The following is a 24,189-nucleotide window of genomic DNA, read 5'->3' as shown; positions in this document are numbered from 1 at the left end:
GAACTCAGGTTCCCAAGTTTGATGCCACACATAGTCTCATGTGTTTAAACAGCTGATCCCAGTAGGTGGCGCTGTTTGGGGCTATTAATGTATGGACATATACATTATATTGAACAGAAAGAGTCTGCATGAGTGAATAATGCTGCCTCCAGAAGACAGAAGTTACAAACGATTATCTCAGAGCCAGGCAGGCAATCTCTCCCTGTGAGTTATTGGATAAGGAGGCCCCCAGAGGCACCCAACACAACACAGACCTGCCGCCATTGCTCTTGGTTGCCCTCCAGGACTAGATGGTGAGATCTGGTTGCTGAAGACACCACTCCCTTATGATGCACAACATAGAGAAACAACACGAGCTCACCAGGAAACTCTGCTGGCTAGCTTACCTAGGCTAGAGGGGCTGTGCCAGCCTCTGGAGGAGAAAAGTCACCAAGACTCTTCCATAGTTGTGATCCTTGCCGCACTGACCTGACGGCAGGAAGTCCCCACTGGAATATAGCCGCATGACAGCTAAGCAGGTAACCAACCGTTCTCTGGCTAGATGTGAAGCTCCACAAGAGAAATTTCATCTTTGGTGCTGTAAACCCAGTCAAAAGCCCTTGACTGAGGAGATCACAGGCCTGTCTGGGGGGGCGGGGGGAAGGGGTGTAGGGTACCTACTGTTGTTGTTCGGTTCGGTTTGGGTTTGGTTTTTGCTTTTGTGCTAAGTGGTCATACTATCAAACCACCTTCTAAATATGTATGCTTGTGCCCATAGGTTCCTGCCTCTCCCTCACCTGTAGTCGGAGAAGCTTCCTTTGGCGGTGGGCTGTGGTTCATCTAGAGACTCATAACAGGCCAAAGTGCCAAGTATAAACAACCGGGCACTCAGCTGTGGGTGGATCAATCTCCCACAATCCAATGCTCAGGACACTGGCGACTGGGGGGAGAGCCGCGAAACACTGACATTTAGGCAGCCATGGCTGTTGCATGCATCAAATCACATCAGCTGTGGTTACCTGCACAAAATCAAGCCAGTCAAAATTACAGCACGGGGAGGGGAGGGGTGCCCAAGGCCCCACCACCCACGTGGGAGAAGCTATCGGGTAGTTGCTGAGGGACCTGGCCACTGAACGGTTGCTCGTGCCCTAGTGATGGCCCACATATATGTGCATACAGGCAGCATGTATTGCGTTCAAGGGGTGATCGATAACAAAATAAAAGACACGAAGCTGGGAAGGAGAAGGGTCCATGCCCTACAGAGAGCTGGAGGAGGCAGTAGGTGACTGGATAAAATACGAAACTCTCCAAGAATAAAAACATCACTCAAACGAGCAGAAAAGATGCAATGGGAAACGGATTCCTAAGATGTTAGCACCTGGGGATGCCTCTCAAGAAATTCACACCGATACCGGGCATCCCGACTGTATTTTAGAAGTAACACAACTGGGGTCCGGGGACCGGAGGAATCCTGGAATATAACCAAAGCAAGAAGAAGGTGGGATGGGGTTGGAACCTTACTACCGCACTAGGTTTTTAACTAGGTTCACGGGAAATGGAGATTTGAAGCTCCACCCTCTTGTTCTGAAGGAAAATGCTCCTGGAAGCAAACTTGGCCTCTGGCAGCCCGGAGGCTCCAGGCCTGCAGTTACGCGGGTCGGCCGGTGAGAGGCGCTGTGGCGCTGCTCTAACCATGGCTGGGGAGGAGGCGCTGCTGAGCCTCCCACACTTGGCCTTGGGATTGTGGCCGGCTGGACCTGGACACCGCCCGGCGCTGTGGCCGACACGTGGCAGCCCCTGTTTGCCAGCCCAGCCTGGCTCCAAAGTCCTGTCCTGCCAAGGGCAAGGGCGGGGGAGGGACTCCCAAAAATAAAAGTTCCCGATTGCTTTCCTAGTTAGAGCCATTCTCGGTTGTTTGGTTTTTTTTGTTTGTTTTTTTTTTTTTTTCCTTGGATGCTAGAACACCCTCTGAGCTGGGACACTTGGGGTAGAGCGCCAAGAATCTTTTCTGAACGCATGAATTTTCCGGCGAGGGATTTTTCACCCAGATCTCGGGGCCAGGGCTTGATAAAGGATACACAGACTGAAGGCCACTTGAAGTATGACCTTACCGAATTAAAATGAGAACAACCATACCTCCACTTAGAACAGTTAGAACCGAAGAAGACAAAGAATGTAAACTCTGTCATTAGGGAGACTTAACAGCTTACAGTGTTTGAACATGCTGGATGAAATAAAATGTATAATTATAATTAATTTCCCCTCTTTTGTGAGTGTGGTTTTAGCTTATCAGAATGTAATGCTATCCAAGGTGCCTCAGGAACTCCATGTACCCATTTACCAGAGGGAGAAGGGGAAAAAGAAAGTTCCCAATAAAGCTTTAATGTGTTTTCAGAAGCCACCACGGTCGCTGGCAAGGCTGTAACTGAGTCGGCCGGTCCCACGCTGTGTGACTACCAGCCTGCTGTTAGCACCCATGCTTTAATCGATGAGAAAAAGAAAAAAAAAAAAAAACTCTTCATAATGAACCCCAACTCTGCTTCATAGTGTCCTCTCCTACTGTGGTTTTCTGCATCCCAGCCAAGCACTCCGGCTTCAGCTGAGAGGTCTCTAACCGGAAGTCCGCAAGGCTGCTGTGGGTGGCAGCATGGAGCTGTCTCCAGCCGCGCTTCAGCATCACCTCAGTTGCCATGACCACCTTATCCTTCTTGGGTCGCTGTGGCTCCCGCCCCCGCCCCACCAGTTGGTCTGCAAGCACCTGGGCCCTTTATTTTGCTTTTGTTTTTGTTTTCTTTCCCTTCTGGACTTTCCAACTCCATAAATTGTGAGGAAACTGAACACATGTTGACTTCACTGTGCTTTTCCGGCTTTCTGAGAGTCTTGTGACCTTCCATGAAAGCTCACTGCATGACTCTCCATGACAACTCGGCAAAAACTCTGGGCCAGGGAAACTCTCTGCCCCTCCCCCAGCTTCCCAGAATTTCAGAGAATCCTTTCAGTTCTGTTCTCTAGACCCACCCACAACCCTCCCATTCAAAAAGAGTCCTGAATGGGGCTGGAAAAAATAACTTTACTGCTCTTGCAAATGACAAAAGATCCAGCTCAGTTCTCAGCACTGATAACTCTGACTCCAGCGGCTCCAACACCCTCTTCTGGCCTCCGTGGGCATTGTATTCAACACATACAGATAGACACGCATACACATAATTAAAACAGTCAGTTTTAAAGGAGTTCAGAATGCCTTACATCTGGCCGGTGTAGTCTGTATTTTGATAACCTGTGTTTTTAACGCTCAGTTTAAACACTACCAACCGAGCTATGTTGTTGTTGCCTGCTTTTAACAGAGACTGAACGGGCATGAACTCAAATAGTCGCTTCAGAGGTCAGAGCCAATCTTTCGGAACAGATCCAGGGCTTTCCATCTTAGAACGAAATGACACGTGTTGGGGGCCGACTTTTAGCAGAAAGCGGCTATCAGCTTTGCAGCCATCTTGAACCATATACCCTGACATGTGACTTGGATTACAATAGCCTACAACAGCTGAGCACACTCCGATAATCTTGGTTTAGATACCTTGAGATTAAAGGTGTGTGAGATTAAAGGTGTGTGAGATTAAAGGTGTGTAGTTTAAGAGTGTAATTTAGAGATAAGATTTAGAGACAAGACCTAAGGGCATGATTAAAGGTGTAACCAAAAGGCATGGCTTAGAAGTGAGACATATAAAAGGCAGAGACAGAACAGAACAGAGAACCAGACGCAGCAGAGAGAAGACAGGTAGCAGGCACTTGGAAGAGAACTTGGAAGAAGTAACTTGGAACTTGGAGGGACTAGGAGCTAGGGACTAGGCACTAGGAACTCAAGACTTAGGACTTAGACTGAAGAATAAACGGGATTGAATTACACTCTGTCTGATCTGCATTCTTCGAGTCCGTCCTCACTCTCGCTTTTGCTGAACCCTGACCCGAGGACCGGAGCGGCAGCTTGGGCCAGGATACAGTGGCCGCCCAAACGTGGGTCGGCCAGGGCCTCAACATTTTGCTCGGGCCAAGACATTTTTTGGCACCCGAACGTGGGACTAGTGCGGCTCTCAACATTTTTTGGCGCCCCAACGTAGGGCTAGTGTGGACCCCAACAGACACGGGGTTTAAATCCCTTCCATCTTTAAGATGAGGTGGTCATCTGAAAAGTAAGAAGTGTGAGGTCTCAAAGCTACGCCCTCAAGTTTATTTCTATCCTGCAGAATACTTGCTAGAACTGTTAATAAGGAAAGGGGTGGAGCTAGGAGAGGGGGAGGGGTGGATAAACAAGCCTTGAAAACGGCAGTTCGAGAAGACATGGGTAATACCTAATACCGGGAATCTTCCATAAAGATAGAAGAGCAAGAAGCAGAGAGGCTCAAGAGTGTCGCTCGAGTGAGTGTGCCTGCAGAAGAGAAAGGTACGGCTTGTTTCTATCAGGGGAAAAAAAAAAAAAACCCTCTAGAGTACAGTTCAGCCTTTAAAGCAGCACCCACATTATTGGTTAATAAAAGCCCTTAGCCGCCCTGGTACGCTAGGCTTTGTTCTCTTTAAACTAAGCATCCACGGTGTCCTAGATGTTATTCCTGATCTGGATACCTGCCAGAATCTTACTTCCTCTCTTAGTTCTATTGTTAGTGGGTATGGATAGTTCACCTGCCTGTGTGCATGTGAACCCCTGGATCTGGAGTGAGAGGCAGTTGTTAGGAGCTTTGTGGTTACTGGGGACTGAACCCACGTCCTCTGGAAGAGCAGTAAGTGCCCTTGATTTCTGAGCCTTCTCTCCACCGTCACAACCACCCCTCCACACACAACCTTCAGTTCTCCATTCCTCCTTTAGTTCAAAAGCCACAGGCCTTCACCGAGGCCCCCACAGGGCCAGGTGTGTTGTTTTGAGAGGGAGCACTGACTGGCTGTTCTGAGACACTTCCTCACTCTGGTTGAGAAGCCCTGCCTTCCCTATCTTCCACAGAGTTGTACAGCAAGACTAAGCAAGACGAGGAGATTTCAAGATGAAGCCTACAGAGGTGGCCAACCGAGACCCCCAAATGAGATGCAGTTGTGTTGATTAGCCATTAGCTGAACCCAAAGAACAAGTGCTGGAGGATCAGAGCTGAGCCTGCTTGTTTTCAGTTCACGGGCTTCTGTCTGGAGGAAAGAAGGGGGCCATCTGTCTTCCAGAGGGCTTACTTAGGAGCCAGTCACAGGCAGCAGGAGAGAGGAGCGAGCTGCTAAAGCAAGCTGGCTGAAACATGCCAGATTTCCCATTGCCAAACCCTGAGATCAAAGGATGTGTAAGAGTAAGCCAAAGGTAATTTATTACCCCAAGTAGAAAGGGTGTCAGGTGGGACTCCAGGCAGGTATGCACACTAGCACATGCCATGAGCCAGGTGTAGGGTCATGTGGGCTGTGGTCTCTCCACAGAAATGCTGCCCACAGACCAGGCTCATGTTTCCTCAGTAGACAGCAAGATTTCCCAGGGGGAGAAAGGCCACACATGCTGGAATCCAGCTCCGCCCAGGCTTCCTGACTGTCTGAGACCCAGACTCAGCATCAAAAGCAGTATGCACTCGGTGAAGCATTCTCCTGTCTCACATCTCATTGGCCAAGTTGACCAAGAGGTCATGGGCGACTTCTGCCTGGGGATTTCTGTGTAGCCTGTCTCATCAGGACACCACGGCTGTCGAGATTCTGCTTCCTCTTGCCCTGGGGACCCGGGGACCACACTCTGCTTTTCTTCTTGGTACCAAGCCTTCGAAATGTTTTCTTACTGCTTCGGGGAGAAGCCAGCTTCTTGGAGGAGCCCTTCTGAGATGCAACCCGCTCTGAGCTAGAAGTTAAGGTTGAATTGGATGGTTTCCGAGCTGCTTTCTGTGATTTCTCTTTCAGCAAGTCCAAGACCGTGGCTGGAAGGTAAGGATTTATTCAGTGACAGCCAGCCCAGGAAGAAGCTGTAAAAGGAGCCCTAAGAGGAACCTACAGCTTTCTAAAAGACAGGGCCTGGCAGAGTTCTCTGGGATGGTCTCCAGCAATCCCCTGTCTCAGCCTCCTGAGGAGCTGGTACTGCTATTGTCACCACACCCAGCTTGCCTTAAGGGAACTGTGATAACAATTGTTCGTATTGATATCATTTTAATACCCCTATCTGGCCTGGCAGTAAATGCCTTTCTTTGCAGATTAGTGTCCCTCCAGAGATGCTTGGTTCTGGGATGTCTGCCTAAGACTGGACCCTGCCTCTTAAAAGTCTTCCGTGACTCCCTGTTTTACCAGGAAGATTTCCTCACCTCAGGCTCCCTCACAGTACCCTACACAACCTCTAAACCAGAACCTCACAACTAACTTATTTCTCTATGTCCTCCTCCCATTTGACTCCCAATTTGCCTAGGTTAGAGATGTTGAGCATCTGTTGCTATGTCTCCAGGCTTAGCACAGAACCTCCCACAAAGTAAATACTGAATAATTATCACCAAATGAATGAATACATTAACAATTGCATGGATGGATGGATGGATGGATGGATGGATGGATGATGGATGGATGGATGGATGGATAGATGGATGATGGATGGATGGATGGATGGACCGATGGATGGATGGACCGATGGATGTCTGGAGGACAGCAGATCACAGTAGAAGCAGGCATCCCACTAATTCTGGTCTGTACAAAAGATGTATACACTGAGCTCAAGTTAATAATCCTTATAACCCTTTAGAGAAAAATTATGACCCTTGGAGCTCAAGACAGCTCAGCCATTAAGAGCACTGTTTGTTCTTGCTGAAGACCCAGAATCAGTTCCCAGCACTACCCAGTGTGGCTCACAACCAACAGAAACTCCAGTTACAGGGCATCTGAAGTGTCATTCTGGGCTCTGTAGGCTCCTGCACACACCCAGTGACCATATGCAAATGCAGACAAAACATGCATACACATAAAATAAATATTACAAGAAGAAAACCAAGAAAGTCTGACCCTCCACCGGGGATTGCCACATGTTTGCTAAGGATGTGGCTATAACCCATGACTAAGCCAAACCTCAGGAAGGGACTCACCAGCGAGCGGCCGGAACCGGATCTTCTTACTCTTGGTTTTCACCGGCACAGGCTTGTATTTGCATTTGCCTGGCGGGGCTCGCCTATAAACACGGGCAGAGAGGGCAATGTCACAAGATGGTGAAGACACAATCAATACACCGAGGTTGACTCAGAGTGTACATTTATAAGAACTGGGCTTGGCCCTTTCTTGTCCATGGGCTGGGTAGTTATGGTAGGAGTGTGCTCTGAGCTCAGATGAAGAGGAGAAAGGGCACCCAGTGCCTTCAGGAGGCAGTGGGGAAATGGAGGTACAACTGGGTCCACATCAGAGTAGTCCAGGGCATCTTACTAAGCCTTAATTTATGCATCTATGAAATGAAAAAAAAAATGGTTTCCAATGGCTCACAGGGAAATAGTAAAGATTAACTGAGAGCTGTGTCCCTGGCACACCATAAGTGATTGGTGAAGAATGGAGTTAAAAATAATAACACTTGGACCAGATCCAGCAGATAGTAAGTGCTCATCAGATAATGGGGATGATGGTGATGGTGGTAATGATGATGATCATGGTGATGGTGATGATGGTGGTGATGGTGGTAATGATGATGGTGGTGATGGTGGTAATGATGATGGTGGTAATGGTGGTAATGATGGTGGTGGTGATGGTGGTAATGATGGTGGTGGTGATGGTGGTAATGATCATGGTGGTGGTGATGGTGGTAATGATGGTGTTGATGATGGTGATGATGGTGGTGGTGGTAATGATGATGGTGGTGATGATGATGATGGTGGTGATGATGATGGTGATGGTGGTGATGATGGTGGTGGTGATGGTGGTAATGATCGTGGTGGTGATGGTGGTGGTGATGGTGTTGATGATGGTGGTGGTGGTGATGATGATGATGGTGGTGGTGGTGATGGTGGTGGTGGTGGTGATGGTAATAATTGTTGCAATGATAATAATCAATCACTTTAAAGAAAATCCCTTCAGAAGAACGATAGAACAGAAGCTAAGCATGGCCCACCTCACCAGCTAGCATCATCTTGCAGTTAAGTTGCATGTCCCTGTGCACAACTCCTGAAACAAATAAGGCTTTGGGCACTGTACTGGAACCTCCCAGGCGGTTCTCTCTGCATTCATCGCTTCACTCCGACCGTCTGATGTCACTCTCACCCCATGAGGGTCAGAGACTTAGCTTGCCCGGCTTCAGTCTCCTTAACCATGGCCTGAGGCCTGTCTTCTCTTGGCATTCTGTCAACATGTGTGTTCATAAAGCCAGGCTTTGCGACTCATACCTACAAGCCCAGCACTCAGGAGGCTGAGGCAGGAGGACTACCTTGAATTCAAGACGACTAAATGAGTTCCAGGCCAACCTATACTATAATATGAGACTTCCTCTCAAGAAAGCCAACAACAAAGTTCTCAACCAACCATTTCTGTCTGGTTTTGTTTTGTTTCTCGGGCTGTTCTCTGGAAAGAGGGGGGTTAGGTTATCTCCTAACCACATTTAACTACAAAGGAAACAAAGGAGAGGGGACTTGGGTCAGCCTGTAAACCATTAGTAGGAAGAGCAGAAGTCCTTCTGGGTGGGAGGGCATGATCACCCCACCCAGAGCACTCTAAAGGCTGGGCAGCTCCAGGCCAGAAGACCAGAGCTGTGCACAGCAATAGACCACAGGCTACCCAGACAAGGTTCACCGTGTGGCAACCCGCACTCTACTTCTCAGCAAAACATCTAAGGAACGGCCTTGGGGACCAACTAAACCTCCCCCAGGAGCTTCTGAGGTCACACAGACAGAGAGCAGCTGTTAGATGAGGGAAGCTATGCTGGGCCCTGAGCAACGGCTACTTCTATTTGTCACATATCCACTGAATAGCGCCTCAGAGCGGAAAATCCATCTGTATGTCCATGAACTAAATCCTGAGAAGAAGATGACACCAAGGCTCACCTTGAGGGATCCACAAACTTGTAAATAGATCCACGTGGTGCATAGGCGCTGGGGTAAGAGGTGGCCAGAAAATACAGCTCCCCTATGGAGACAGGAGTCAAGACCAAGAATACCACATCAGCAGAGCTGAGATACGGCTGGACACACAGAAAACAATGGAATGAAGCTACCAGTCCTAAAGGGTTGTGATCATCACGGTGAGCTCTGGAAGCCTGACAGGCAGCCCTGCACCAGGTCTCTGGCTTCTCAAGGGGGAAAGTTCACCTTTGAACCTCTTAGAAGGAGGCCCAGTGGAGGCCAATCCATGTGTGTGCTGCTGGGTCCAACAGACTGGTCTCTGTCTCCTCTTATCTCCCAGAAATGTTGCCTCGGTGAAGCTCCACCCCCTTCTCCAACCATGCCACACAAGTGCAGGCTGCTGCCATATGCCAGTCACTTTACTCCGTCCCTTCATCCCTGTTTCCTGGTAGCCTAGCTTTGACATTTTCTCCCTCGGTGACTAGGTTGTTGATTTCTTTCTGACCATCCCCACTCTTTCAGCCTTTCTTCTTGGTCTTCTCCACACACCCCCATCCCAAACACCTCCAACCACACCCTCCAGGATCACACTCAGAAACAAGCCATGCCTCCTCCCAGTCCTTCCTGCTTAGGTTTCAGAAAACATCTCTATTACTTTCCGGTGGAAGAAATCTACCTCACTTCACCTGGCGGTTGTCTGTGCCGAGCATGGCTGTGGTTGTGGATGGGCCTCAGCCACAGTGTTACCTGGGTAATTCTAGACATGAATTCTCATACCACCATTTCTGAGCTGTGCTATCCTGGGAGACCTCCCAATCTATGTTAATCCCCACATAGTCATTCACCCATAAGAGAGAGAGGCATGGAATGACAACATTGCTAGTGGCTTATGAGGGGGACAGGAGAGAGGATATATATGTACGTGTTGATGTATGTGACATGCATACGTACAAATGAGCATACAGAGGCCACAGGTTGGCACTGAGTGTCTCCCTTGACTCTTCACCATCTTATGTTTGAAACAGGGTCTGACTGGGCTGGCTAGCCACTGAGCTTCAGCGTCCACCCGCCTCTTCCTCTCCAGCACAGAGATTTCAGCGCACCACCACACCCAGTTTTAACCTGAGTGTTGGGGAACTGAACTCAGGTCTTCATGCTCTCAGGGCAGATACTTGACAACTGGGCTGTCTCTTCAGTCCCCTATTCTTTCTTATCTCTGATGCACGTGCCTCAGCAGCTCTGTCAACCCGACATAATGCTATCGGGTTACACAGTATTAAACTCACTCACAAGGCTTATGTAACTTCTTGTCAGCTTCATGGAAGACAGTCATGAAGCTGCAAATGTGACAGTTCTACAACTTTGTCCTCAGATCTGTGGAGAATAGCACCCATCTGTTTCTCTGCAGTGTGAGGGTCTTAGGCTTTGCAGAGTCTGCTACCCAGAGTAACCGGTATTGTAGACACTATGGCTCCCCATACTGATATAAGATGTGCTTATAACTGTTCTGAGAAGGGACAGGTCCAAGGAGTCAGGACCCGTTCTTCTCTGGGTTCAGTTGTACTATCTGACTGGAAACACCAAACACCATCAGACACCATCAGATCAATGAGCTTCCTTCCAATAGTCACGTGAACTCAAGCTACTCTGGCCAGAACCTAAAACACACACCGGATCCAATGTGGGAGGCAGAAGCTATCTTACTGCATGTTTACTTAACCTGACTGTTGTGTAATGTGTATGTTTTGAACATGCCAAGGACTCCCGGTTCTATGTTTTAGGAGGAAAATACAAAATTTTATCTGTGGTATGCAGCTAACATTGTAAGTATCTGTTTTACATCTTACTTGTTGATTTGGGGCATGTGAGAGGTGTGTGTGCCACGGTCCATGTGTGGGGATTGGAGGACAAGCGGCAGGAAGCAAGCAGTTCTCTCCTTGGGTTCCTGGATGGAATGAATTCGGGTTGTCAGGCTTAGTGGCACCTTTACCTGCTGACCCATCTTGCCTTCCCCTTAATATCTGTTTCAGGCAGAATGCTGAATAGCTCTGATGCAGCAGGGATTGCTGCAAGCATCCTCCAGAGGCCAGCCCTTACTTACTTAGGTCAGTTTGCACACTGGCCCAGGGATAGCTCCAGGCCAGCCATTCCTGTAACCTCACTTCAGTCACACCCAGCATCAAGTCTAAGTGTTCCCTGACTAAAATGTGGCAAGAGCTAAGGCAGTCTAGTTCCATTGAAAACTAGCTTACCCAAAGCTAGCAACTGATGCAGGAGACAGTATTCTCAAAAGGACACAACAAGGAGCCTGCTTTTACAAGAAACTCACCATGAGGCAGCTTCTCTGGCCTCAGGACTGACCGGGGCAAAGCCTTGGTACAGTCCCACTTGCCAGAGGACACTAGCTGTGTTTGCTAGAAGTGACTGTTTTCAAAAGCGGCCTGTCTTCCCCTTCTGACTGTCCACAGGCTCAGCAAACCAAACCTCCAAAGCCAGGATTCTGTGTTGCAGAGAAGCACCTTTTGGAGGGTTCCGGTAGAGAGGCCCCACTAGGGTGGATGAATGGCTTGCACTGATCCATCCTCTCTTCCCTGAGTAGCCTCTTGCCAGTCTGTGGTTTTTCTACTTTAAATGTTTGGATTCCCAATTTGCAACTCACATAGGCTTTTTCCATTTAAAATTCTTGAATTTTCTAAAATACCCTCTGTTAGGCTGGGACCCCTGCTCATCCCCTGCACAAGCTGGGAAACCCCTGTCTGCTCTCCTTCCTCCAACCTTGCCCACACTGAGAAAATCTCCGCTCCCCGTTTCTGGTGACCCACCCAAAAGTACCAGCCCAGGGGCTCAGTTTTGGGCCATAATCCCAGCTCCTAGCTGGCACGTCATCTCTCCTCACCTAAACTTCATAAAACCCCCTTGCTTTAGCCTGGATGTGTGTCTTCACTGACCTCCACCTGTGAGACTGGTTAACCCACCCGAGAGCTGCCTCCTAATAAGCCTGCCTTTATCTACTTTATATCTGGTCTAACCTGGCCTGTATCTCTGTCACTGAGGGAGAGAAAATACACAACACCCTCTGCTTCTATAAATGTTCCTGCCAAAGTATCTGTCCAGCAGCTAGCTGAGAGAAGAGGAAAGGGGGCTGACTGGATTTCTTTATTACCTCCTCAAGATAGGGTCCTGTGCAGCCACCCTGAGGCTCTGAGTGAAAAGAGCTAAACTCGAGACTCTCCTACCCCTGGCCTTCCATCCACACAGAATCTCAGGTATCTGGGAGACACTCATAGATACTGGGTTTTGTTCTTTTTCAATTGCTTTGTGTCTGTCTGTCTCTGTCTGTGTCTCTCCTTGTGTTTCTCTCTCTCTCTCTCTCTCTCTCTCTCTCTCTCTCTCTCTCTCTCTCTCTGTGTGTGTGTGTGTGTGTGTGTCTCTCTCTCTCTCTCTCTCTCTGTGTGTGTGTGTGTGTGTGTGTGTGGTGCATTTTGAGATAAGGCCTCACATAGCCAGATTAGTCCCAGACCCTCATAAGCCAAGGATAATCTTGAATTCCTGGATTCTCCTGCCTCCACTCCTAAATACAGGTATTACAGTTATGAGACCAGGGCCTCAGACACTCTGAGCAACTGAGCTCCATCCCCTGCCTATGACACCATGTTATTCCCTTTTTTGCCACTTAAGCATGGCTAGACAAAAAGGATCTGTGCATACTTAGGGAAACAAAATGGATAAAATTTGAAACTTTAACCTTCCTCAAAATGAAACATCAACCAATGGAATGCTGAAACTAAAAATGAACTCTCTGGGGGCTGGCTCCAACACTACAACAGGGGTGGGGGTGGGGCAATCAACTATCAATCTGTTTCCCCCCTCAGGACACTGAAAATAGTGACTGTATCTCCTGGGCGCTGTGGTTACAGAACAGCAGGGGTTACCTGCTTCATCTTCAGCAAAGGAGATGATGAATTTGCTGTATGCGCTGATCAGGCCGGGGAAGGCGCAGGACGAGTTCCCCAGGCAGATGTCTTGCTTCGTCCATTTCTGGGTTTTCCTATCTTCCTGCAAAGCCATAAGTCGACTAGATGAAAAATAAAACCTCATGTTGTAGGGATCCGTATTTCCACTCCACAGTTTTATTTTCCCTCCCAGAATCAAGGATCCTCAAGTACTAGCACTGAGCATGGTGAAGCAGGCCTCTAAGAGGCAGGAGAATCGCCATGAGTTTGAGACTGTTCTGTTCTACATAGTAAACTGCAAGTTGGCCAGAAATATCAAAAACCTGCCAAAACAAACAAACCAACAAAAAACGGGCTGGAGAGATGGCTCACCAGTTACGAGCACTGACTGCTTTTCCAGAGGTCCCTAGTTCAATTCCCAGCAACCACATGGTGGCTCACAACCATCTATAACATGATCTATAATGGGATCTGATGCCCTCTTCTGTTGTGTCTGAAGATGACAGTGTACTCATATACATAAAATAAATAAATCTTTTTTTTTTTTTTAAAAAGGAACAAATAAATAAATACTTCCTTACCCACTCATGAAGTCCCCAAAAATGTAGAGGCCGTTGAGATTGGGAGATTCACACCCACGGTAGACATACCCTCCAGTGACTGACTTTCCCACCTCATGGCCATAAGCATAGATGGGCAGAATGTCATCTGTCAGGACCAAGTAAAGAAAGAAGTAAAGATCACAGCCTAAGTGGATAGTTCTAAGAAATCAAAAGTAGACTTCTCAACTCAACTGTCTTATTTAGCTTTTGGTCATTAGTAAGACTGACCATTGAATCCTTCCTTTTTCTCAACAGACCAACCATGGACACAAGCCTGTTATCTTAACTCCAAATCCCCTTCCCTATGTCTGGTTCCCTTCTTAGGCTCTCGGGGCAGATATACCAGAAATCTTGAGACACACGTGGAGACAGAAGGATCAACAAGCATAAAGGCAGCCTGGGTTATGTGAGACCTGTCTCAAAAGGAGGAGCAGGGGGAGGAGGAAGAAGTGACCATCAGTCTCTAGCTTTGAAGCAGGTGGGACTCTCCAACACCCCTTGATTGTTGATTTTGAGGTACCATCTTTCTTCTCCATGTGTATGGGGGATACCGTTTTAACAGAGTGTTCCAACTGGGAGACTTTTTAAAGCCCATGTAGCCACCAAGTTTGCTCTACCAGCAGTTCGTAAAATCATATGCCTAGAAGCCACTCGAGTAACTTCTTTAAAGTACGAGTCAGTCCCAGTACCCCAGAGCACCCAAAATGTAAATGCATTATGGCTGGCATATACCATATGAATCAAAACACTTTAAAAAAAAAAAAAAAAAAAGATTGCATTTATGTGTGTGAGCATTTGCAATGAGGACAGATTTCAGGTGCTGGTTTGAGTTTTCCATCACGCAGGTCCCAGGATCAACTCTGCTCATCAAGTTTGGCATCAAGCGCCTCTATCTGAACCATCTCACCGGTCCCAAATCAGCACCAGTTGGCTTTACTTTCCATTCCATAAAACATCCCATTCCGTAAAACAGAGCGAGTGTCCCAGTGATCTGAGCAAAGACATTGCTAGAGAGAAGGGTTCTGTGCAAACAGAAAGGGCTGGACGCTCCCAGCATGCAGTTGGCTAAGGCTGGAGGATCATGAGTTCGAGGCCAAAGTCAATCCAGGCTTATTCAGACCCCCCAACTCCAGAAGAGGAGACAAAAACTAGTCGCCCAACAGCATTCAGTTCCTGTCTTTGTAATGCAGCCGCAGACAGACAGAAAGGTAGGAAAGTTACTGATCTGCTAACCTTAAGGAGTTACTCCCCGCACCCCTGCAGGGTGCGCAGGCAGGCGTTGAAGTCCCTGTGGAGCCTAAGCAGGCTCTGAATTCACAAGCCTCCAGCCTCTGCCTCCAGCACCGGGATTCTAACTAGGCAAGTACTACTGACCAGCAGGGATTGACTTTCAAACATCACCAAAGTGCCTCTGCTGTGACGGACTGGGGCAGCAGAGAGGTACCACTCCATAGCCCAACAAGCCACCATGGAGACAACCCTCAGAATAGTCAGTAGCTGCCTAGCTACTTGCTCTGCCAACCTAGTCAACTCATTCGGAAACCACCCAGACAGCATCCTACTTACCCAAGGAAGCATTATGGCAAAGTTTCTTGTCATAACATTCAAACCCTTCCTTTGCTCTCCAGCCGTAGTTCCCGCCTTTAACGATGAGGTCAACTTCTTCGAACTTGTTCTGGCCCACATCCCCACAGAACATCCGACCTCGGCCCTGGCGTGTAACCGGGTCCCCTCGGTCCACAGCACAGCGCCACATGTTTCTGACCCCATAGGCATAGACGGCAGGGTGGGCACCTGGCTCAGAAACAAAGGGATTGTCCAGGGGCACTCGGTACCGCTGGCCACCCACGCCTGCCCCGTTCACATCAATCCTTAACACTTTCCCCAGCAGAGAACTTCTGAAAGACAAGAAGGCAAGAAAGAGGCCGGGTGAGCAGGGACACAAGTAAGACACGCAAAGGGTCAGAAGAGAGAACCAGGGAGGCCGCTGAGAGCTTATGCCTCTCGGGAGACTGCTAGGAACCCCACAGGGGAGAGTGACCGGCCTGGTTCTTTTATTTAGGAGATGTTTAAGACTCCCTCACCTCTGGTTCAAAGGTGATCCTGTACCACGTGACCCTTAGTAATTTGAAGATTTGGCTTTCTATTTTAATGATGGGCGCCCTCCAATTTGGCCTACTATTGTAAACTTGAAAATAAGTAATGTTTTGTTTTGTTCTGTTCTGTTTTGTTTTGTTTTTGTTTCCCCAAAGGGCCGTGTGCTTTTTTTTAGAGAGGCTCTTCCAGTGAGTTTGAGTGCTGGGCTGTGAGGCTGTGCCACACTGCTGGTGTGATAAGACATTTAATGGGCAGGCATTTACACGGTACATAATGAAATCCCTGAATGACAGCATTCAGCAGATACTAGCTTAGTGTGATTGACATTAATATTTCACTCCTTGGACTAGTAGGAGCAAGCACTCCTTGAGTGCAAAGGGCAGGACACAGGGACCCTGACTTGCAGCACAGATAGCACCGAAGGACTCTGACACCAGTGTCCAAGTCTTTTTTGTGTTCTGTCTTTTTTGTGCCAGGAAAATGGAAACCATAATCCCTACATAGGAATCTCTCATACATGTTTACAGTAGGCCTGCTACTAATGACATAACAATTCAAACAAATTAAAACTTCCTCGCCCTTTAAGTGTGTCATACATTCTCAAGGATAATATGAGAAGCAGTCACTATCAACACCATGGGCACCCAATATGTCTCAGCTCTTATTAACTGACTTCTCCTGTGTGTCTGAGCCTAGCACGGAGCCTGAGGTGTACTGAGATATAAGTCAAATTACATGGTTGTTGCCCTAGAGTGTCCTGTTATGTACGTTTAATTTTAAAATTATTTTCTGCACAGCATTATGATAGCTTGCTTGCTTATTTATTTATCCTGGAACTCACTATGTAGATCAGGCTGGCCTCAAACCCACAGAGATCCACCTGCCTCTGCCTCCCAAGTGCTGGGATTAAAAGTGTGTACTACCATGTCCGGCCACATTAAGCAATTATATTAGTTAGCACAGTGTTTTGTATGTATTAATGATAGGAAAGTAATCCAAAGGGGATTAGATCTTTTGATTCTATGTAAAGGAACCGTATACCAGGGGTGCACGTGAGAAGAACAGGGGTACAGCCCTCCATTCAGCTTACTTGTTCTGAGCATTTCCAAACTTGCCAAAGGGATCCCCAGCCTGCCCTCCATCTCCAGTGAATATGTACAGATAGCCATCCAGGCCAAAGAGAAGCTGTCCACCATTGTGGTTAGAAGCTGGTTCGTCTATCTCCAAGATGACCCTGAAAGGGAAAAAGAAACTATACGTTAGGCTTTAGCAGGGCTGAGACACCCAGAAGTTGGCTGGTCCAAGCCACCAAGATCTGCAAAGGTAGCCAAGCATGGCTTCTGTCTCCAAGGACCACAAAGTAGGGTCTTAATAAATAATATCCTTAGCTAGCTGGTCCTGGACTGTACAAGGAAGCTTGCTGAGTGGAATCCAGCGACCAAGCAGCCTCCTCTGTTGCTCCTGCTGTGTTTATGCCATGAGATGAGTTCCTCAGTTGGAGGTAATGCTGTTTGGAAGAGCAAGCAGGCCTACCTTCAAGTCTGGCTTGGGGTCCTGCCCTGCCTTCTCTCTGTGACTGACTGTGGCCTGGAAGTATGAGCCAAATAAGTCACCCTCTCCTCTACCTTGTCACAGCGACAGAATGAAACCAGAGCATCGACTAGACAATCTCACACTGAAGGTAAAGGGTTCTGTATCTAGTGGCCACACAATTAATTAGAGGCTACTGATGTATTTAATATATTATCTTTAATCACTCTATAATCTTTTTGGCTGCCAGCCCTGGCTTCTCCTTTGTTAACACAGGTAAGCATGGCGCTGACTAGGTTAGGTAAGGTGAGGGCTATACCCCATAAAGAAGCTTCACTCTAAGGTTACCCAGGTTGTCCTCATTCATCAGAAGTGACTTTAACATTTTTATGTGCTTTTTTTTTTTCCTGTGCACCAACCTGCATGCAGTACCAGCAGCTTCCAGAAGAGGGAGTCATATCCATAGAACTGGAATTACAGAGGGTTGTGAGTGCTGTGTGGGTGCTGGGGACTAAACACAGGTCCTCTGCAAGAGAACCACAGCTCTTAGCACCATCTGTCCAACTTGTTTTCTTAACATTTTAGTCTAGTACTTGAAAACCAGGCCCAGTCCTTCGCTACCACCCCAAGAATGGAGGGGCATCATTTGGGAGCGTAGTTTTGGTTCTCATGAGATTGTCTCACCTCTCTGATTTGGGATCTGCTTTATTGCGGTCAGACAGGGAAACCTTCATCTCACTAATCCGGATTTTCTCCACCTTCCTCTTGCCCAGGCATGAATAATAAATATAGAACTTGCGGTTGCGGCGGAATTTGGGGTGAAAAGCCAGGCCCAAGAAGCCTCTCTCATCCCCGATCCACGGTGTGGTTAGCACCATGCTCTTGAGATCCAGGAAGGGCTGTTCCAGGCGGCTCCCATCAGGGAGGTAGACCCACACCACTCCTACTTGCTCAGCAACAAAGAAGCGGTGGGTGCCATCCCCAGCATGGACCATGGACACGGGGTTCCTCAACCCATTGGCCACCTCGGCCAGGCAGAGCTGTAGGCAGCCCTGCTGGTCCTCAGCCATCACTCCTAGGTTACGGTTCAGTTGATCGTTCCTCAGGACGTTGGGGAAGCAGTAGTCCTCGTCAGGAAGGTTGAGGAGGTGGCAGAAGCGAGTACCATCTTTTTCATGGGACTCCTGGAGGCCGCGGTCATTGGTTAGCAAGGAGATGGCCGAGTGGCAAGTGTGGTGGAAGGCAGAGCAGTAGTCTGAGCAGAGGCCCGGAAGGTTCCGGAGAGGTGTCTGGGGGTTCTCAGCATCGTAGAGGTGGGCTGCATAGGGAGAACACTCCTGGAAAAAGAATGGGAAGCTTAATCTCAGTGTGAGCAAGCAAAGAAAAAGGAGAAGCGGTGTAGTGGGGGGTGGGGGGGTCGTCAGCATTCTGGAAGCTTGCAGACAAATGGCTGTTAATCGTTTCTCTAGAAGCCATATTTCTGATACAGTAAATGCACCTGGAGAAAAAGCCTCACATAAAATGTGTGTTAGCATGCGTTAAATTGTATATAATGATGGGTTTCATCCTGACGTTTAATGTCACATTTAATCGTAACTCACCACACCACCTCTCCCATCCCCGTCCCACTCTCACCAATCTCCTTTACAACAAGCATCCTGTCTATTGTCTACGTGTGTGTGTGTGTGTGTGGTGTATGTGTGTGTGTAACCCAATGAGTTTTTATTAGATCTGTTTGCAGAATGAGCGAGTGTTTGTTTACAGGATCAAAGCACCTTATTTGTGGTTTCACCACTGAAGAAACTGTCTCTCCCTCCATGATCAACCATAACTAGATATAAATCCTGAGGGGTGGGGTTTCAAGAGCCCCTCCCCCTTCCATGACGGGCAGTTAGATCTTGTGCAAGTATGACAGCTGTCAATAGCCTTGTTCTTGACACCTATGATTATATATTAAATGATGGATGGCTTTTTAAAATATTTCTCTTTATGTACATATATGTGAGAATACCTATAGGAGTTTATGTGTGCCATGTGTGTGCAGGCATCTGCAGAGACCAAAAGAGGGCATAAGAGTTGCAAATGGCTGTAAGACACCATGCGGGTGCTAGGAACAGAACCCTGGTCCTCCATGAGAACAGCAAGTGCTCTTAACCACTGACGCACCTCTCCATCCCTGGGAGAATATTTTTTAAGGCAATGGTATTTATTGCATTTTTCAATCTTTCCTTTTCTCAAGGTGAAACAACCTGACACAAGTTCCTTATCTATTAAATCTAGATACCTAGTGTTAGTAGTCATATTCTATGCTCCTTCGTGTTTAAAATATTTAACAATGCAAATGTATATAATCAAAATGTCTATTTGTGTCTCTCCCAGAGGTTAAGATGCTTAGTAATTTTTTCATATATTAGACATTCGTGTTTGATATAAGCAAGGCACTGTACTGGAAGCTGTATGTTTCTCTTTCAATTCTAGCGTTTTAGTAATGAGACTGTCCTATACAAAAGTATACAAGGATTAAATGTTCAAAGGAGTAACTGTTATTTGACCTCCTAGACTGTAGCAATTTCAGGAGAAACTGTGGGCGGATCCTCAGCCCCCTGCAGTGATAACAGACAGAAGCAACTGAGACTCAGAAAATTAAAAGAGCAGTTGGTTTGAATGAGAATGGCCCTATCAGCTCATTCATATATTCGAGTATTTGGTCCCTAATCGGTAGGACTGTTTAGGTTTGGGAAGTACTGTGTCTTGTTGAAGGAGGTGTGTCCCTAGATGTGGGCTGTGGGGTTTCAAAAGTCTCATGTACTTCTCTCTCTCTCTCTCTCTCTCTCTCTCTCTCTCTCTCTCTCTCTCTCTCTCTCTCTGTGTGTGTGTGTGTGTGTGTGTGTCTCCTGGTTGTAGATCAAGAGGTGAGCTCTCAACTGTTCCTTCACTCCAGCATCATGGACTCTCATCCTCTGAAACCATAAGCCACATTAAATGCTCTTTTTAAAAAACAAGTTGCCTTTGTTGTCATGGTGTTTTATCATAGGGACAGAAAAGTAACCAACTTGAGGTTTAAAGGAGAGAATCTGGAGCAGTAGGGTAGAGGTGAGTCTGTCAGCCAAGCACCTCAGATCACTGACAGCTCTCGCAGCCAAGTACCCTGAGTGACTGGAGTCACTCATAAAGGGACCAGCAGCACTTCCATGTATATTAGAGTCTCACCATTCTCCTTTCTCCTGGTCACTATAAAGCAAGCCCTTGGTTATGAGGCTGAGGGAAACAAAGATGCCCAGAGATGCATAGCGCTTCCCCTTGGACTGCCTGCTTCAACTGAGGCTACACGTCAGAGAAGCTGGTACAAAGCGAGAGGACCCACTCTCCTGAGTGTCAGATCACCCCAGTCCATCAGCTGGGTATGGAGGTGAAATAAGGAGATGCTTGTGGACGGAAGCTGGCTCTGGAAATACAACCGTCATCCTGGCACACTCTTAGGCAGCTGTTTAGAGCTTGCAAAGTTGTTTTGACTCAGCTCGGGAACCAAACCAGTGTTTCTCCACAGGGAGAGACTCAGACCCAGAAGCGGCTCTGCTGTGTGATGATTGCACCTCTCCTGTGGGCGGGCCCCACAAGCAGCTGTGGGCAGAGTGCACACTTGAGTTCTCAAGGAGCTCACACTTGCCAGAGTTCAGAAAAGCACTACAGAAATCGGCCAGACACAGTGCTGTACTTTACCCTGGTGTCATGTAATTGAGAAGTCCCAAGACCTAGAGCCAACATATGATCCAGACGAGTGGGGGCCACAACAGTCTGAAGCAGCACTGTTGGGAGTGGACTACTCGTGGTTCTGGGAAATGGTCTTGTCTATTTCAACAGGCAGATGGGCTCATTATTCTTCAAGTTCATAAAACAAGGGAACAGCTAAATGTGGCTTTCTAGATCCGAGAGGAGATGGGAAACAAGCGAGATTTTCAGCAGAGGACATCTCAGAAATAAGTTTCCATGCTTCTCAGAAAAGCTTGTGTTCTTCCACCGAGATGGCTCACTTACTAATGGGCTTGTTTGCCAGCAGGACGACCTGCATTTGGATCCCAGCCTGGCACTTTGGATCACAGCCAGTGCCCAGCACTGGGCCAGAGACAGGGAAGCTCTGGAGCTCACAGGCCAGCCATCCTACCTGAATCAAGGAGATCCAAGTTGTATAAGCCCTGTCCCAAACAAGGTAAAGAGAGATAGAAGAAGACACTTAACACTGACCTCCAGCCATTACACACACACACACATGCACACACACGCACATACAGTGCATGCACACATGTATGCACATGCATACACACATGCATGCACACACATGCACACGCATACACACATGCATGCACACGCACACACATACACATGTGCACACGTACGCGCACACACACACCTTTGTTCATCTCACAGTTAAGTTTCCAGGAAACAACTGAGGAATGGTACCCTGCCAGGAGAACACAGCCCCGAGGCAATACCACCCAGGTATCTGTCCTCTGAGACATATTGACTGCACTGATTCCTGCCTGGGCTGTCTGTGCCCATGCATAGACCTGAGGAGAACTGTATACTTTTGAAAGAGTGGCTAGTGGAGAAAAGATGCCCTGGGTCAGCCACATAATAGCACTAAAGTGCCCCAGAAGGATTTCTGTCACAACCTTAGAGCTGTACTTTCTTGCAGAAGCTTCTCTCATTGGATTCTCTTCCCACAGATGTGTGTGTGTGAGAGTGTGTGTGTGTGTGTGTGTGTGCACACGCTCGCTCATACCTTCCTATTTTCAAGCTCAGCTCAGCTAAGGTGATGCTTCCTCCATGTGGATTTTAGCTACTGGTGAGCCTGAAGAGAAGAAACTCTGGGTCATTTCCTCCCGGCAACTTGAGGCTCTCTGTGTCCAGCTTAGGAGTTCTACAGACGGGACCCCAACCCCTGCCACCACCACTATCACAACTGAAGCCCCCTTGGCAAAACACCCACTCAGGCAGCTGTCACTACTCCCCCACCGCCCCATTGCATGATGTATAAATGCCACAGGCATGCTGTGCCCAGCTCTCTGTTCCCTGTAGGCAGGACGGTGCAGTTGCACCGAGAACCCCATGAATACCTCTTTCAATCTTCGCTATCTGGAGAAAAATCCCAGAGGGAAGAGTATGGAGAACCAGGGCACCCTCACCTCTAGCTCTCCGGGGGGGTGGGGGGGGGCGCCTGGCAGAAACATCCTACTCCAGGATCCACCATTCAGCCAAACACCCTAAAGCCACAAATCACTTTTCCAAATTGGTCCCCGTTCCTCCTCTTAGGATTACACTCAGACCCACCTGGCAAAGGATGTCTTTAATGTAACCTCCACAGAGTTTGTGGCCCTTCAGATCAAAGTAGTTCATGATATCCCAGTATCTGGCAGCGATGTGGTGGTCTTTGCGCTGATCGCAGCAGCCGAAGGAGTCATAGTCAGAGCAAAACTCCAGGTGGCGAGGAGGACGGAAAGGTGGTCCATAATCCAAGCACTGGGGGTGTCCCTGCAGCAGGCCCACCCAGCCCATCAAGAATGCGAGGCCCAGACAGAAAACACCAGGAAAGAGCCATGAGGCCCGCCGACTAGGAACAGTGTGTGGGCTAGTATGTTTTCCCAGCATTTGGACCATGGGAATTCTCTGCTGCTCCTTCCTGGGTTGGCCTGCTCAGTCTGCCCAAGTTCCCTCCCCCTCTCCCAATTGCTCTTCCTTCTTTCTCTCCCTCACATCCTGCCCCAAGTTCACTGAGGTGGTTCGTCAGTGAAGTCCCTTCTCAGTGCTGGTGGCTAAGCATACCTAGTGACATCAGGTAGATGTGTCCTTACCTGTCCGTCCTGCCTAAAAGGGAAGCTGGAACAGATCTCAATACTAGTACCAAGTGGTTGGGGGCCACCAGTGCTTAGCCAAAGGTGTGATGGCACCAGTGACTCAGGTGCTAGGATTCCTCAAACTGCACAGAGTTCTTGCCACATTGGGGGCAGGCCAGGAAATTCCCACTTGTTTACTTCAGGCTGAGCAGCACGTATTCCAGAGGTCTGACAGCAGAGTCTGCACAAGGCAAGCGTCCAGTTTCCTGCAGTGCAGAAGGGCACAGAAAGTGACTAGTGTGCGTCTGAGAGCATGTCAGGGAGAGCTGTCCAGTGTGCCTGGATGGGAGGAAGCTTCATGAATCTTGCATCCCCAGCAAAAAAAACACAAGCAGTAAAGGAAAGGAAGGTGCCTCAATCACTTCACTCTGTGGCAATGAATATCACAAACTGGAATGTGGCTCAGTTGGTAGAGTGCTTGCCTCGCATTCGTAAGGTCCTGGATTTGATTCCCCAGTATCTTGCAAACCTGTGTTCAACTGTCACGTTAATGCTTAGAAGTAGGGACAGGAAGATCAAAGGAATCAGGTCATCCTTGGCTACAAAGCAAGTTCAGGACCAGCCTAAGCTACCTGAGACCCTGTCTCAAAAGCACACTAAAGAAAACAAAATTCAAAATCAAGGAGCCAGCATGTCCAGTGTCCAGTAAGGAAACTTTGTGGCTCTGTCCCCACCATGAGAGTCAGAACACACCCACCTTCTGAAGCCCCCTCTTGGGCACCGCAATCATCCACTAGCAGGCCAGGAGACCCAGGGTCTCATACATTTGGAGCACACCCTACCACCCACCAGCATCCCACCCACCTGCATCCCATCCACCTGCATCCTTCCCACCTGCATCCCTCCCACCTGTATCCCTCCCACCTGCATCCCTCCCACCTGCATCCCTCCCACCTGTATCCCTCCCACCTGCATCCCACCCATCTGCATCCCTCCCACCTGCATCCCATCCACCTGCATCCCTCCCACCTGCATCTCTCCCACCTGCATCCCTCCCACCTGCATCCCTCAGCTGTTGTGGTTTAGATCTGGACTATTCTCTAAAACATATACATTGAAAACTTGGCTCCCAACTGATGACACCATTGGGATATGCTGGAACCTTCAGAGACAGGGCATC

General features: G+C 48.3%; 1 protein-coding gene across 1 annotated transcript; it reads right to left on the bottom strand.

Annotated features, from left to right (window-relative positions):
* Positions 1-5,530: 5,530 nt before the first annotated feature.
* On the bottom strand, positions 5,531-22,824 carry Hhipl2 (HHIP like 2). Its single transcript, XM_034513375.2, has 9 exons — positions 22,507-22,824; positions 17,863-18,515; positions 16,739-16,882; positions 15,118-15,449; positions 13,531-13,657; positions 12,929-13,071; positions 8,979-9,060; positions 7,047-7,129; positions 5,531-5,903 (listed from the first exon to the last, which is right to left on the bottom strand). Exons 1-9 carry the CDS (start codon positions 22,822-22,824, stop codon positions 5,620-5,622), a joined length of 2,166 nt encoding a protein of 721 aa, XP_034369266.2. The 3' UTR covers positions 5,531-5,619.
* Between the last annotated feature and the right edge of the window lie 1,365 nt (positions 22,825-24,189).

Source organism: Arvicanthis niloticus, chromosome 10 (genome assembly GCF_011762505.2).
Source record: "Arvicanthis niloticus isolate mArvNil1 chromosome 10, mArvNil1.pat.X, whole genome shotgun sequence".
In the NCBI taxonomy this organism is placed as follows: Eukaryota; Metazoa; Chordata; class Mammalia; order Rodentia; family Muridae; genus Arvicanthis; species Arvicanthis niloticus.
The sequence above is the reverse complement of the archived record's forward strand: the minus strand, read 5'-3'. Positions and strand labels throughout refer to the sequence as shown.